A 14,699-nucleotide genomic window follows, 5' to 3' on the forward strand; every position below is an offset into this window, starting at 1 on the left:
TTCGTGCAGCATGAGGAACAAATAGTCTACTGATTACCATTATTTTTCCATCTGTTACTACCGATTAAATAAGGAATCCACTAATTTCTTTAGAATCTAAGAGATTTATTTAGAAGTAGAATTTCGAAAATTTAATTAGGATTATTTATTTGGAAGAAAAAAATTAGGTACCACACTAATCAATTTAACACTTAGTTTTAAATTTTACAGCCAAATGTTTTAAAAGAAATTTTAAGCTTTTTTTCCTTATTTTTTACAATGATTTTAGATACAAAATAAAAAATAACTAAGAATTTGAACAATAGCAGCAGCATTTGAACCTCAGCTGCACATTAACAACAAATAGGGAATTATTTAAAACTCTACAAAAAAAAAAAAAACTAAAAATATAAACTTAAAAGAATATTATACATTTCGTTTTAAAATAGTTAATTTATATTAAGTTTTCCTAAAAGTAGTCGTAAACGAAAAATTTCTTGTTTTTATTTTCAATAAATAAATAAATTAACGTATATAATTTTTTAACTTTACAAAATTGAAGTAAGCAAATTTGGGGAAAAATTGGTACTTTATTACAACGATATATTAATTAACATTTACACATTTATACGTTAAAATCTTATATGTTTGAAAAGTAGTATGCTTACTTGCTTGCCACTTATTTCACAAACTTATTTGAATAAGATAGTTATATCTATAAGATTGCACGCTTAGACGTGTAAGCATGAGATATCAACACCTGGAAAGTTTAGAATTCTAAAAAAAAAATAAAAATAAATAAATCTGATTTAAGTGCTGAGATTTAATGTGAAAGTGGTACCAGAAATTATCTTCCGTAAACACTCAATAATCAATACATTGTACTTCTTTTTTTTATTAAAACTATATGTGTTTTAACAAGGCAAAAAATTTCGAATCAACTTGTGGTATGAAATACCGGCACTTAGAGAGCATCATCTACAATATTCATTTTACCGTAATATCCATTTTTAAAGTAAAATATTACACCGTAATTTTTACAGAAATATAACTATTTAATTAGAATTATTCCGTAATTTTACGGTATTTATACCGTAATTTTTACAGAAATATAATTATTTAATTAGAATTATTCCGTAATTTTACGGTATTTATTACAGTAAAAATTACGGTGTGTTAGATTTTGTGTTCCTTAACATGTTCCGGTAAAAATGGATTTTACAATAAAAGTACCACAATTGAGTTCCACAGTACCATATCCTGAGGACTTTTTACCGTAATTTGATCGGGAATTTTTTACAATGTTCGTTTTTATTTCATAATTTCCAACACACAAGTTTACTTCAACTTACTAAAATGATATAAAAATTTTAATATGACCTATTTTTTAAGTGGAAAAGATTTTGTTTTTGGTACAGTGAAAAAGAAAATCGCAAGGAGCATCACTTTTGAAAGATGTAGTGGAGTTTTCAGTGGTGATAGAAGTTTATTACGAATGTGTTGCACTTTTACGTTTTCCGTTTTCGGTATAAAAAAAAAAGAAGAATTTTAATGCAATTAAAAAATTTTGTTTTCATTAAACATATTTTATCTATTATTTTCTTTTATTTTTAGATATATTTTAGAAAAGATTATTTTAGATATTTTTTGATATAGATTTCTTTAGATAAAAGTCCTACGGAGGCGAATTTCTTCCAATACTTGATTCAGGAATTCCCTTGTCTTCTAGATTGGGCTCGAAATTACAAGGCTACTGAGATGAACGTAGTAGTCGTAAGCCCAAAATCGGCCCTGTTGTTGAATGACGGCTATAAAATAATTAACTTAATAACACCAAATAATGAGTACACTAAAAAAAAGCAATTATTTTTAAAATACATGGTTTAGAAAATATCCCAAACAAATGCACATTAATAAATCTAAATGTTGTGTTTTAACCCCTTAACGATCGGTTATTTTTCAAGAAAACGGTCATGAAAGTGCCTATTTTTTGGCTTTTGTATTTGTATTACGTATTTGATTAGTGCTGCAACTAGTTTAAAATAAACTAACTATCTACAATTAGCTTAAAAATATCCTGGTACTGCCATCTGGTGCGTAAAATGAGAAATCAAATGTTTTCCGGGAAAAAGAAACGGATTTGTTTTATTCTTATTGGCGCGTTACCACTGAACACTCCAGCCCGTCAATATCACGGGAGCGAGAAATAGCAGGCGAAATCTCACCCCGTCATTTTCACGGGAGCGAGAAGGAAGGGGTTAATCATCCACTTCAGAAAGCAAAAAATTCTAAAAGTTATGAAAAAGACTAGGCAAGATACACTATAGTTTATAAACAAAGTACGTTTGCGTGTCTGAGTTTGTTACTTAAAATATCGTCTACTCTAGTTAGTTAGCATATTTAAGGTAAGACCCTAAGAAAACTAAGATTGAGTCACAGTACGTGAAAATCCGATCATTAGATCAAAAGTTATTTAAGATGCTCCCTTTTTTTAAATTATTTTGTGCACTTTATATCTAGATCTTTAAGGTAGATTTAAGGTAGAATTTTTTTCCAGTTTTTAATATTTAATAATTAGCACTCAGTGTTTTGTTTTTGTTTCGCAATTGCTTATTTATACCATCATGTATTAATTTAATTACCTTGGTAGATAAAAGTTTTCTATTAACCCTTCGTACTGTAAGAAATTTCTCGAAGAAAATACTAAAATTGAAATTTATTTCATTGTTATTTCACTCATTCAAACAAAACAGAAATAAGATGGTATTCAAACGGTGAACGTGACGTTGAAAAGTGTTAAACGTGAGAAAAACTGCTTTCACTTAATGCGGTTAAACAACCAAAATTTTACTGCATCAACTCGGCGACTCATATAAAGTCACTCACTTCTTTGCAGCTGCATCTTATTGCAGAGAGGCTAGTCTATTAATTTTATGACTGATAGAACCAGGGTTCGAGTCCCAGCGTTAACACCACAATATTTTTTCCATTCCCTTCAACATATGAAGAGTTCCCTGTGACCTGCACTCCAAAATTTGTAACCCTGGACTATTAGAATTCAATATTCTCATTAATGAATAGATGGCAGCTCTATAAAGCTGCTTAACACAAAAAATCAAGTATTTCCCGTCTCTTACGAAAGGTGAAACAACCAAATGAACTAAATAAACCTCATTCAACGGTTCATTTGATAAGACCCAACTCAACCACAACCTAACTCCGATGCCCACTGCTTAGAGAAAACCCTAGTTCCAACGTCCAATAAAATTTATTTTTTGCGGTTTTGAAATCTTGCTATTGTAAATGGTTAAAAAACCGCATAGTTTCGTATTCATTTTTTTTTAGTTGTAATTCTGTTTTTTCCCATGTAGTTTCAAAACCGTAAAGGTAAAAAATGTTCTCTATAGTAAACTTTACGGTTAATTGTATGGACAGACTGCTGCCGGTTAGTTCACCGTAATTTTAGAATTGAAATTTTAGCAGTGTGAGTGTTAACCTCACCTTAAAAACCGGTTTTTTCAGCGGTTTTTAATAAGCGGTTAAGTTTAGTACAATTTTTATCCAGGCGCTTTATGCTCGGAGGACATCAAACATACTATACATTATTAAGGACTTTAAATAAAAATTGCTGACGCTATGAAAATTTGTCCTTTTTGGAGCATTTCTAATTTCAAAAACTCTGATGTTTTGAAAAAAGCGACAAAAAAAGCAAGTCATTGAGGAGGATGTTTTTTTTAATCATTGTGTTAATGCAGATATCATGCTGGCTTCTTAGTGTTAAAAAACCGGGTTTTCCAGCGGTTTTTAATGAAAAAATAGTGTATTGCAGGAAAAGATTAGTACAATTTTCATCCAGGCGCTTTATGCTTGGAGGACATCAAATATACTACACATTATTAAGGACTTTATATAAAAATTGTTGACGCTATAAAAATTTGTCCTTTTTGAAGTATTTCTAATTTTAAAAACTCTGATATTTTGAAAAAAGCGACAAAAAAAGCAAGTCATTGAGGAGGATGTTTTTTTTAATCATTGTGTTAATGCAGATATCATGCTGGCTTCTTAGTGTTAAAAAACCGGGTTTTCCAGCGGTTTTTAATGAAAAAATAGTGTATTGCAGGAAAAGATTAGTACAATTTTTATCCAGTTTTATGCTTGGAGGACATCAAATATACTACACATTATTAAGGACTTTATATAAAAATTGTTGACGCTATAAAAATTTGTCCTTTTTGAAGTATTTCTAATTTTAAAAACTCTGATATTTTGAAAAAAGCGACAAAAAAAGCAAGTCATTGAGGAGGATGTTTTTTTTAATCATTGTGTTAATGCAGATATCATGCTGGCATCTTAGTGTTAAAAAACCGGGTTTTCCAGCGGTTTTTAATGAAAAAATAGTGTATTGCAGGAAAAGATTAGTACAATTTTTATCCAGTTTTATGCTTGGAGGACATCAAATATACTACAAATTATTAAGGACTTTATATAAAAATTGTTGACGCTATAAAAATTTGTCCTTTTTGAAGTATTTCTAATTTTAAAAACTCTGATATTTTGAAAAAAGCGACAAAAAAAGCAAGTCATTGAGGAGGATGTTTTTTTTAATCATTGTGTTAATGCAGATATCATGCTGGCTTCTTAGTGTTAAAAAACCGGGTTTTCCAGCGGTTTTTAATGAAAAAATAGTGTATTGCAGGAAAAGATTAGTACAATTTTTATCCAGTCGTTTTATGCTTGGAGGACATCAAATATACTACACATTATTAAGGACTTTATATAAAAATTGTTGACGCTATAAAAATTTGTCCTTTTTGAAGTATTTCTAATTTTAAAAACTCTGATATTTTGAAAAAAGTGACAAAAAAAAGCAAGTCATTGAGGAGGATGTTTCTTTTATCAATGTGTTAATGCAGATGTCATATTCTCATCATAGCCTTACACAATGTTCCGATACGTTTTAATTCAAGATTTAGATAATTACAGGTGTTGATATGAGGAGATTTGTGCGTCCAAAGGTACAATCTCTCTCGCATAAATACCCACTCCGATTCATTCTCTATTCACATTTGAGGAATTACTGGCAAACTAGTAAGTACTATTTCCTCTTACCCATTAGCATAGATGAAAAATTGAAACATAAAAAGAACTACTATTGTTTTCAGAAATAATTTTAAATTTATAGCAGATTTGTCCTTAAATGTTTAAGAAAAAATAAGTTTATAATATTTTAGGCATGATTGCCAATCAAGTACCCTTTCTTTATTACGAATGAAACTTAATAATGATTTTATACGATTAGTAACTTTTTGATGTAGATGGGACACCCGATTCCCTCTTATATATTTTTTTTGTTACATAATTTTATTATATAATTTTACTTATATAATTCTATTATTATATAATTTTAAATTTATAACAGATTTGTTTTCAAATGTTTAAGAAAAAATAAGTTTATAATATTTTAGGCATGATTGCCAATCAAGTACCCTTTCTTTATTACGAATGAAACTTAATAATGATTTTATACGATTAGTAACTTTTTGATGTAGATGGGACACCCGATTCCCTCTTATATATATTTTTTTTGTTACATAATTTTATTATATAATTTTACATATATAATTCTATTATTATATAATTTTAAATTTATAACAGATTTGTTTTTAAATGTTTAAGAAAAAATAAGTTTATAATATTTTAGGTAATGATTGCCAATCAAGTACCCTTTCTTTATTACGAATGAAACTTAATAATGATTTTATACGATTAGTAACTTTTTGATGTAGATGGGACACCCGACTCCCTCTTATATATATTTTTTTTGTTACATAATTTTATTATATAATTTTACTTATATAATTCTATTATTATATAATTTTAAATTTATAACAGATTTGTTTTTAAATGTTTAAGAAAAAATAAGTTTATAATATTTTAGGTAATGATTGCCAATCAAGTACCCTTTCTTTATTACGAATGAAACTTAATAATGATTTTATACGATTAGTAACTTTTTGATGTAGATGGGACACCCGATTCCCTCTTATATATATTTTTTTTGTTACATAATTTTATTATATAATTTTACATATATAATTCTATTATTATATAATTTTAAATTTATAACAGATTTGTTTTTAAATGTTTAAGAAAAAATAAGTTTATAATATTTTAGGTAATGATTGCCAATCAAGTACCCTTTCTTTATTACGAATGAAACTTAATAATGATTTTATACGATTAGTAACTTTTTGATGTAGATGGGACACCCGACTCCCTCTTATATATATTTTTTTTGTTACATAATTTTATTATATAATTTTACATATATAATTCTATTATTATATAATTTTAAATTTATAACAGATTTGTTTTTAAATGTTTAAGAAAAAATAAGTTTATAATATTTTAGGTAATGATTGCCAATCAAGTACCCTTTCTTTATTACGAATGAAACTTAATAATGATTTTATACGATTAGTAACTTTTTGATGTAGATGGGACACCCGACTCCCTCTTATATATATTTTTTTTGTTACATAATTTTATTATATAATTTTACTTATATAATTTTATTATTATATAATTTTAAATTTATAACAGATTTGTTTTTAAATGTTTAAGAAAAAATAAGTTTATAATATTTTAGGTAATGATTACCAATCAAGTACCCTTTCTTTATTACAAAGGAAGCATAATAATGATTTTGTACTATTAGTAACTTTTTGATGTAGATGGGACACCCGATTCCCTCTTATATATTTTTTTTGTTACATAATTTTATTATATAATTTTACTTATATAATTTTATTATGATATAATTTTAAATTTATAACAGATTTGTTTTTAAATGTTTAAGAAAAAATAAGTTTATAGAATTTTAGGTAATGATTACCAATCAAGTACCCTTTCTTTATTACAAATGAAACTTAATAATGATTTTATACGATTATTAACTTTTTGACGTAGATGGGACACCCGTGTCCCTCTTATATATTTTTTTCTGCCCCTCTAATTACAAGCAAAAATTATTTTGGTGTTTTTTAATTCTTGAAAACAGTCTAATAGTTACTAAAAATCTGTTAGATTATGGGAATTATATTTGCATTAAAATATAAAATTAAAAAAAAGTAGTTCGAAATTTTTTTCCCATTCATATCCAAAAGTTTTCAATTATTGATTTTGTAAGTTAAAGAAACTTCAATGACGAATAACTGTTTCTCTTAGCTCTAAATAGCTACAAATAAGTGAAAATTTGAAAAATTATTATTTGGAAGCGAACCATGTTTGGAAGATTTCATTTTTAACATGACGAAAGAAACCATTGTTTCATGCTGTATTTAATGTATTAAAATGCTAAATATAATATTCTTCACTTATTTTGACTGAAATTAATACAAAATAAAGAAAAAGCATGAAAATTATGTCTAATAAAAGTTCGGCGACAAAGAAATAAGATTATTATAAATTTTTTAAACAATAACAATTAATTTTTTCAATAATTAATTGTTTGGAAGAATTATTGTTTGGAAAAATTATTGTTTGGAAGTGAACCATGTTTGGAGGATTTCACTTGTTAAAAGTGAAATCTTCCAAACATGGTTCCAAACAGGTTAACTGAGAAAAGAAACCATTGTTTCATGCTGTATTTAATGTACTAAAATGCTAAATATAATATTCTAAACTTAATTTGACTAAAATTGAAACAAAATAAAGAAAAAGTGTGAAAAATATGTTTAATAAAAGTTCTGCGCCAAGGAAATAAAATTATTATTGATATTTTAAATAGAAACAATAAATTTTTTCAATAACTGTAAAGGCTAATCATAAGTTAATTTACCTAAAAGAATATACCAGGAAATAGCTTATTGAAATTTTTTTAAAATTATATTTCGAAGATTATCGTTAATCTTAAATGTATATTTCTTTTCATATTATTAAAAGATATAATATGATTATTGGATAATATTTTTTATAATTGAATAAATATAATAATTTACATGAAAAAAAACACGCATACATGCAATAAGCGTCCTAAATACATCATAGACACTTTTTTATGGTCTATATATAGTTTTCTATGTTGTTCTATTGGAGAGAAAACAATATTCAGAAACTTTTCAGTATTGTTAATTTTGTGGTAAATTAAGCCTTTGTACAAATTATAGTATTTGATAGTATTGTAATATTTATCATAAATGGCTGTGTTGGTTTTTAAGATACGTAGCGGTACGTCCCCATTACAAATATTATTATTTTTTCATTCAGTAATATCGAGTTAAATCAAAGCATTGTTTCTGTGTTCCTATTTCCACACTGATGAAAAACTTAAAAACAACGTTTCGGATAATTCAACGTCAATGAAGCGAAATTTCTTTTCTCATTTAAATATATGATAAAAGGATATGAATTTCCATTAGTCTGTTAGACAAATAATAAGCTCTTTTGACCATCTACTGAGTGGTTTTGAGTGGTTTTACAAAAATATACAGAATATTTGGTTCTAAATTTCATTTGTTCTCTGCTCTTAATTGTACATATTCCAATCGAAGGTAAAAAAAAAAAAATCTAGTATTCATTTCATTCATTCGTTCTTTTTATTTAACGTTTGTGTAAAATAAATAAAATATTTTAGCAAAATAATTTTTTAAAGAAAAAATTTGTTTGAAAAATGTTAATTATAATGTAATTGTTTAGTTCTTGTACTCGTAAAACTATCTTCTGTTTAATGAATTTCGTCAAAACATTTTACTTGGAATAAATTTTTATAGATGACTAGAGAGATTTAAAGGAATATTTCATACTTCATAGGCAAATTACAGGAAAAATTTTAGTACTTATGTAATTATAAAAACATAATTAACTGCTATTAGAAATCTCTAAAACAATGGAAACTTTTTGAAACTGAATTATTTTATTTCATATTAACTTGATAATTACAACAACTTACTACTACATTTTATTTGTAATCGTTTGCAATTTAGGATTGAATTCTGAAATTTATTTGCTATTTTGAGTGTTGTATGCTTTTGAATGAACATTTTATCTATCGTTTTATACTTTTGAAATGTATTTCTACAAAAAAATGTTTGTTAAACTAAAAATGCTTCTGATTTTGCAACAAAAAATGTCAAAATAATTTCTCAAAATTAAATCTTCTAGAGTATTACAAATTCTCATCGCAGATTTTTCTCGAATCAAAAGTTTTAGAATACGAGCTACCTTTTAAATTAATACAAAGGAAAATTAACTATTTACATTTAAATGAGATACTAAAACTTTCAACAGCTGAAGTTATCTACTTTGATTTATCTTGTAATTAGCAGCAAAAATTAATGATTGAACTGAATTTATTAGTTTTATATTATAATTAACAACAAAAATTAACGGTCGATCTAAATTTATCAACTTTGATTTATCTTATAATTAACAACAACTATCGAAATGAATTTATATACTTTGATTTCTCTTGGAATTAACAACAAAATTAACGATTAGGACGAACATGCTATTTTTCCTATCTCCTGATTGGGTAATGTGTCGAAATTTGAATAATTTTTGGCAAAAATAAGTTATATTGAATTATGAAAAATATTAAAAGTATTAAATATTTCTTTTTTTTTATACCTATACAGGCGAATATTTCTTTTAAATTACCAGAGGAATTTCTTGCAATAAAAAACAAAAATTTATAATTGAACTGATTTTATTAGCTTTATCTTACAATTAACCGCAAAAATTAATGATTGGGACAAGCGCGCTATATTCTTAATCTCGTGATTGGGTATTTGTGCAGAAATTTGAATAATTTTAAGCAAAAATAAGTTAGATTGAATTATGAAAAATATTTAAAGTATTAAATATTTCTTTTTTGATACTTATACAGGCGAATATTTCTTATGAATTACCAGTGTAATTTCAGCTTATTTTATGCGCTTAGAAATATCAACTAATACTAAAACTATTTTGTGTTTTCATTAATTAATTACGACATAATAATAAAGTTGTTTGGTAAAAAAAAAGTTTTTCGGTATTTTTGGTATTGAATTTGGTGTAACAAATGATATTATGAAAAATAAATAAAAATATTTAAAATCAAATATTTTTTCAATTGCTTTTCATTTTGATAATTATTTTCATATTTTTGTGTTTATTAATTAGTTTCTGTCTTTTTTTCCAGCGCCATGAAGTTTCTCGCGTTGCTTTTCCTCGCGGGCTTAGCCCTAGCAGCCGCTGTACCAGTTCCAACTCACAATGGTAAACAGTCATACTGTTAATACTGTTAAAAATAAATGATAATGTTTATAACTTAAATTTTAGTTATTAGATTAAAAAATTATATTTTAGTTTAAAACTATTTATAATATTGAATTTTTTAAAAAAAATTATGAGTTCAATTTTAAGTGAAACCTTACAAAAAGGAAATATTTTATAAAAATTTTGTCTATTATTTTTCAAAGTATGACATACTAATATGTTTTTAAGTTATACAAAAATAAACAGAAAGTTGTTGTTGTTGACGTATGCCATTAAGGCATAGGGGGTGCGATTGTTTTTGTTTTCCAGTGACGCCATCTATGGCCAAGAATTAACATAAGTTAAATTTAGAAACTGCTTTAAAACTAATTATATTAAAAATATGTTAATATATTAAAAACTGACTTTGGATAATTGTTTTACAGCTGTTGCCTACAGTGAACTTGAAGATTTCCTTGAAAGCATCAGCTACGAAGCTGAGTAAGTTTATAATATTACTGTGAATAATATATGATTCAATAAAATAAATATGAGTTTAAACAATGGAAAATGAATAAGATGGAATGAATGAATGAATTTTAATTGAAATGAATAAATCTGAAAATTATATGAATGAATGAATTTGTTTAAATAAAAATGAATTATTAAATGAGTAATAATAAATCAGTTTAAATACAAATGAATGAAGGTAAAAGTCGAATTAAAATGAATGGATGAATGAAAAAAAAATTTTTTTAAATTCAAATAAGTTAGTTAAGATGAATGAATGAATATACGAGTAATAAGTGAGTTTAATTTGAAATGAATGAATGATTTTAACTTAAAATGAATAAATAATATTAATTTAAAGCGAATAAATGACTTTAAATTAAAAACGAATCAATAAAGGAGGAATAAATCAGTTTAATTAAAAGTGAATGAATAAATTACAAATAAATCAAAATTGATTTTGAAAGATAATGAATAAAAAATGAATAATGAATTAATTTAAATTGAAATGAATGAGTTTAAATTAAAGGGAATGTGTTTAAATTATAATGAATGAGTTTAAATTAAAATAAGTGAATATTTGAGTAAAAAATAATTTAAATGAAAATGAATGAATGAGAAGCTAGTTTAAATTAAAATTAATAAATTATTGAGCAAATGGATAAGGGATTTTAAATTGAAATGAATAAATGAGTTTAATATGAGCTTAAAATGAAATGAGTATGAATTAAACTAAAATAACATAGTAATTAACTATGGCAAAAGCCATTAATTCCAAAACAATGATGTTATTGCTTTTTTTAAAAAAAAAGTGATTTATTTTGTGTTTTCTTTATTAGTGAAGACCCTAAAACTGAACTAGGAAAGAAATTAAGGGAACACTTTGATGAAATTTTGGAAAAATTGAAGGAAGCTCTTGAAAATGGAAAGACTGTCAAGGAAGACACAATTGAAAAGGTAAATTTCGTATGATTATGCTTACAAAAGGGCTGATAATAATTTTGACTGTTGCGATTGATAAAAATGTTAAAAGAAAAGATATATATCTTCTATGTTTCTATAACACAATTATATAGTTAATATACAGTGTGGAAATTCCAACGTAATGAAATTAAAAATTGGTTTCGTCTATATTTGATGAGTTAAAGTTTTTTAAACAACACATGTGTTTTGAAAACGCAGCTTTTTGATGTGTTTGATTGTTTATTCAGAAACTCAAATGCTTTATTAGGATAAACTTCAATAGAATAGTTGCATAGAAATAATAATTGTTTGCCTAAATTTGGTGAAAAAATTCTCAAATGATATTTAAATGCCACTATATATACTTTTTAAAAAGCAACGCTCTAAAGTGGAAGATCGAGCTTTTATATTTGAATTTACTTTAAGAAAGTTCTAGAAGCTTTTTTTTTATTTGTTTACGCAGTTGTAAGAAATATATGAAAAACTGTAGGAATTCTAAAAAAAAAATAACGATAATTTTTTTTTTTTTTTTTACAGCTGAAAGAGATCCGCCAAAAGTTGAAAGACTTGGGTGTCGACCTCAGCAAGCACGCCAAAGAGCTTCTTGATAAACTCAAGGACAAAGTCAAAGACTACTGGCAAAAGATTTTGGACAAACTAAAGGACAAAGCTTCCTACGCTGAGTAAGTAGTAATCACTTATAAAAGAATTTTGTTGGAGTTTGTTGAAATACTGTTGACAAATTCAAATGTAGCAAGACTTTATTACTGTTTATTTAAACAATTCGAAACATATGTTCCTTACTTTTTCGGAGGATATATCAGGTATATTTCGACCGACACAATACAGCAACTAATTTGGACAGTACTATATTTAATAAATGCAATTATCAGATTAGATTTTAATAATTTTCTCAAAGTACATAATAATCTTCACAAAATTTGGCTGCGTAAGCCTATATTCTGAGTAAGTGATAAACTATTTCATTGAAATGTCATGTTAAAAATCTCATATAATTCATAACTGAAACTTTTTAACCCTATATGGATATTCACGCAAGTGTTTAATCACTAGGCCTTTTTGACATACTTAGATTACTTCAAAATTTAAGGCTTTTTTGTGACAATTTCAAGAGTTTAATTTTCTTCATAAAAACTATTAATTTCATGTAACTCAATTTAACATTCTATAAGAGTTTTAAAATATTAAAAACTCTTGTGATTATATTTTAACAAACGATGAAAATACGTTTCATTATTTCAGTATATGGACGTCTGTAATCAGTTATAAGTCATCGGCACATAAGTGTCGTTTAAAACATTGGGTTTTTAATTATACAAATATTTAATTATTGATTCTTAATTATACAAATTTTCTTTTCCAGCGATGAAGGTAGTGATTTGCAAAAACGATTTCAGGAACTCTTGGAGCAACTCAAGGAAGCTTGGGAGAACCGAAAAACCATCGCAGCCAACGTCATGACCAAAGTAAGTTCACCTTTTATTGTAAATTATTTGACACCAGATTTAAAATTATGCATGTTGTACCATATTTATTAAAAATGTAACACTTTTACATAGTTGAAGGACCTCTACCAGGAAATGAAAGAGAAATCTATTCCTCTGGGAGATAAAGCCAAAGAACTCCTCGAACAATTGAAGGAGAAGGCAGGAGGTTTCTGGAAAAGAATTTTGGACAAATTTGGTGGAAGCAAGCGATCTGTTGAGGATTTCGATGACTTTGAACTTCTTTTTGCCGAAGAGTAAGCTATTGCTTCCTTATGCTTTTAAAATAATGCCTTCAAAAGAAAATTAAGGTAAAAATGATAAGCTAGAATTATGAAAAACAATATGAGTACGAATACGTAAAATTTACGAAGTAAAGTACGTAGTAGGAAATTGTGTTTATTTAGGGAATAGTGCCTGTTAGTTACATAAGGCATTAAACATAAAGAAATCGTAGAAATAAAAAAGCAATTTTTCGCCGATAAATGTCGAAGAACAAGTTAATATGTTCCTAACAAAAAAATTGGATGTTGTGAAGTTGAATGTAATACTACCTGATGGAAAGTGCCCATTAGCAATCATAAAAATTACCTTGTTATTAAATAATAATTAATTTTTTTTTACTAAAAAGTTCACATAATGCACTTATATCATTAAAGTACGAATGGCATTGGTGTTGCAAAAACATGGCGCTAAACTAGACTGGAAAAATATTAACACTTTTTTTATCTTATTTATGAACACCATAATTTCTGTACATATTTTAGAAATGTAATTGCTTAGTTAATTTTACATGATGATGAGAGATCTAAAAAAATAAAAATAAAAGTCAAAAGAGTAACCGCTATTAATGTTTTAAAAATTGCTATTTATTTTTACGCAAAAAACGGTTATGTGAATTTGATCTTAATGAAAGGTTGCATTAATTTACTCGTTGTAAGTTTTCAAAATTCTTTCCATGTTTAATAGCATGCAACAATAAAAAAATATTTTTAATTTACATATTAGAACCACGTTCAAAGACATTTCATAACAAGAAATAAATTTACTTCATCAACCTTTTAATTATAATAACTTTCTGTTGTTTCACTGAGTTTTAAAGCTTATTATTTCAATTTCTCCAAATTTTCATCTTAGTATAAACATGTCGTTATACTAAGATCTCCACTTCAAGATATTGTTCTATAACTTTAGATGATTAGTTTTTATAACATATATTATAATATTATAGAAATTAGTCGGAGAGAGATCCAGATCCGATAAAAAAATAGGGGTTTTTAAATTTAAATGCTGTTTTACAATTTAAAATAAAATAGGTTTGGTTTTAATATTGAAGTGGGTTTTGCTTTTTAGCAGTGAGTTGGCTAGAAGCCTGCAAGACAGGTTTCAAGAACTTTTAGAAAAATTTAAATTTGCTTGGATGAATCGAGAAACTATGGTTACCAACATCTACCACAAAGTAAACAATTATTTTAAAACTAACATAGTCTTTAAATAATCTACGCA

At 26.0% G+C, this 14,699-nt stretch overlaps 1 protein-coding gene across 1 annotated transcript in view; it reads left to right on the forward strand.

Annotated features, from left to right (window-relative positions):
* LOC107455703 (uncharacterized) overlaps window positions 1–14,699 on the forward strand; it is a 64,908-nt gene that overhangs the window by 38,073 nt on the left and 12,136 nt on the right. Inside the window, exons 13-14 of the mRNA XM_087153213.1 lie at window positions 13,269–13,450; window positions 14,547–14,652. Coding sequence (XP_087009339.1) covers window positions 13,269–13,450; window positions 14,547–14,652 — 288 coding nt within the window. The remainder of the gene's footprint in view (window positions 1–13,268; window positions 13,451–14,546; window positions 14,653–14,699) is intronic.

The sequence above is a fragment of the Parasteatoda tepidariorum genome, chromosome 10 (genome assembly GCF_982258835.1).
Source record: "Parasteatoda tepidariorum strain Cologne lab strain chromosome 10, Ptep-v5.0, whole genome shotgun sequence".
Lineage (NCBI taxonomy): Eukaryota > Metazoa > Arthropoda > Arachnida > Araneae > Theridiidae > Parasteatoda > Parasteatoda tepidariorum.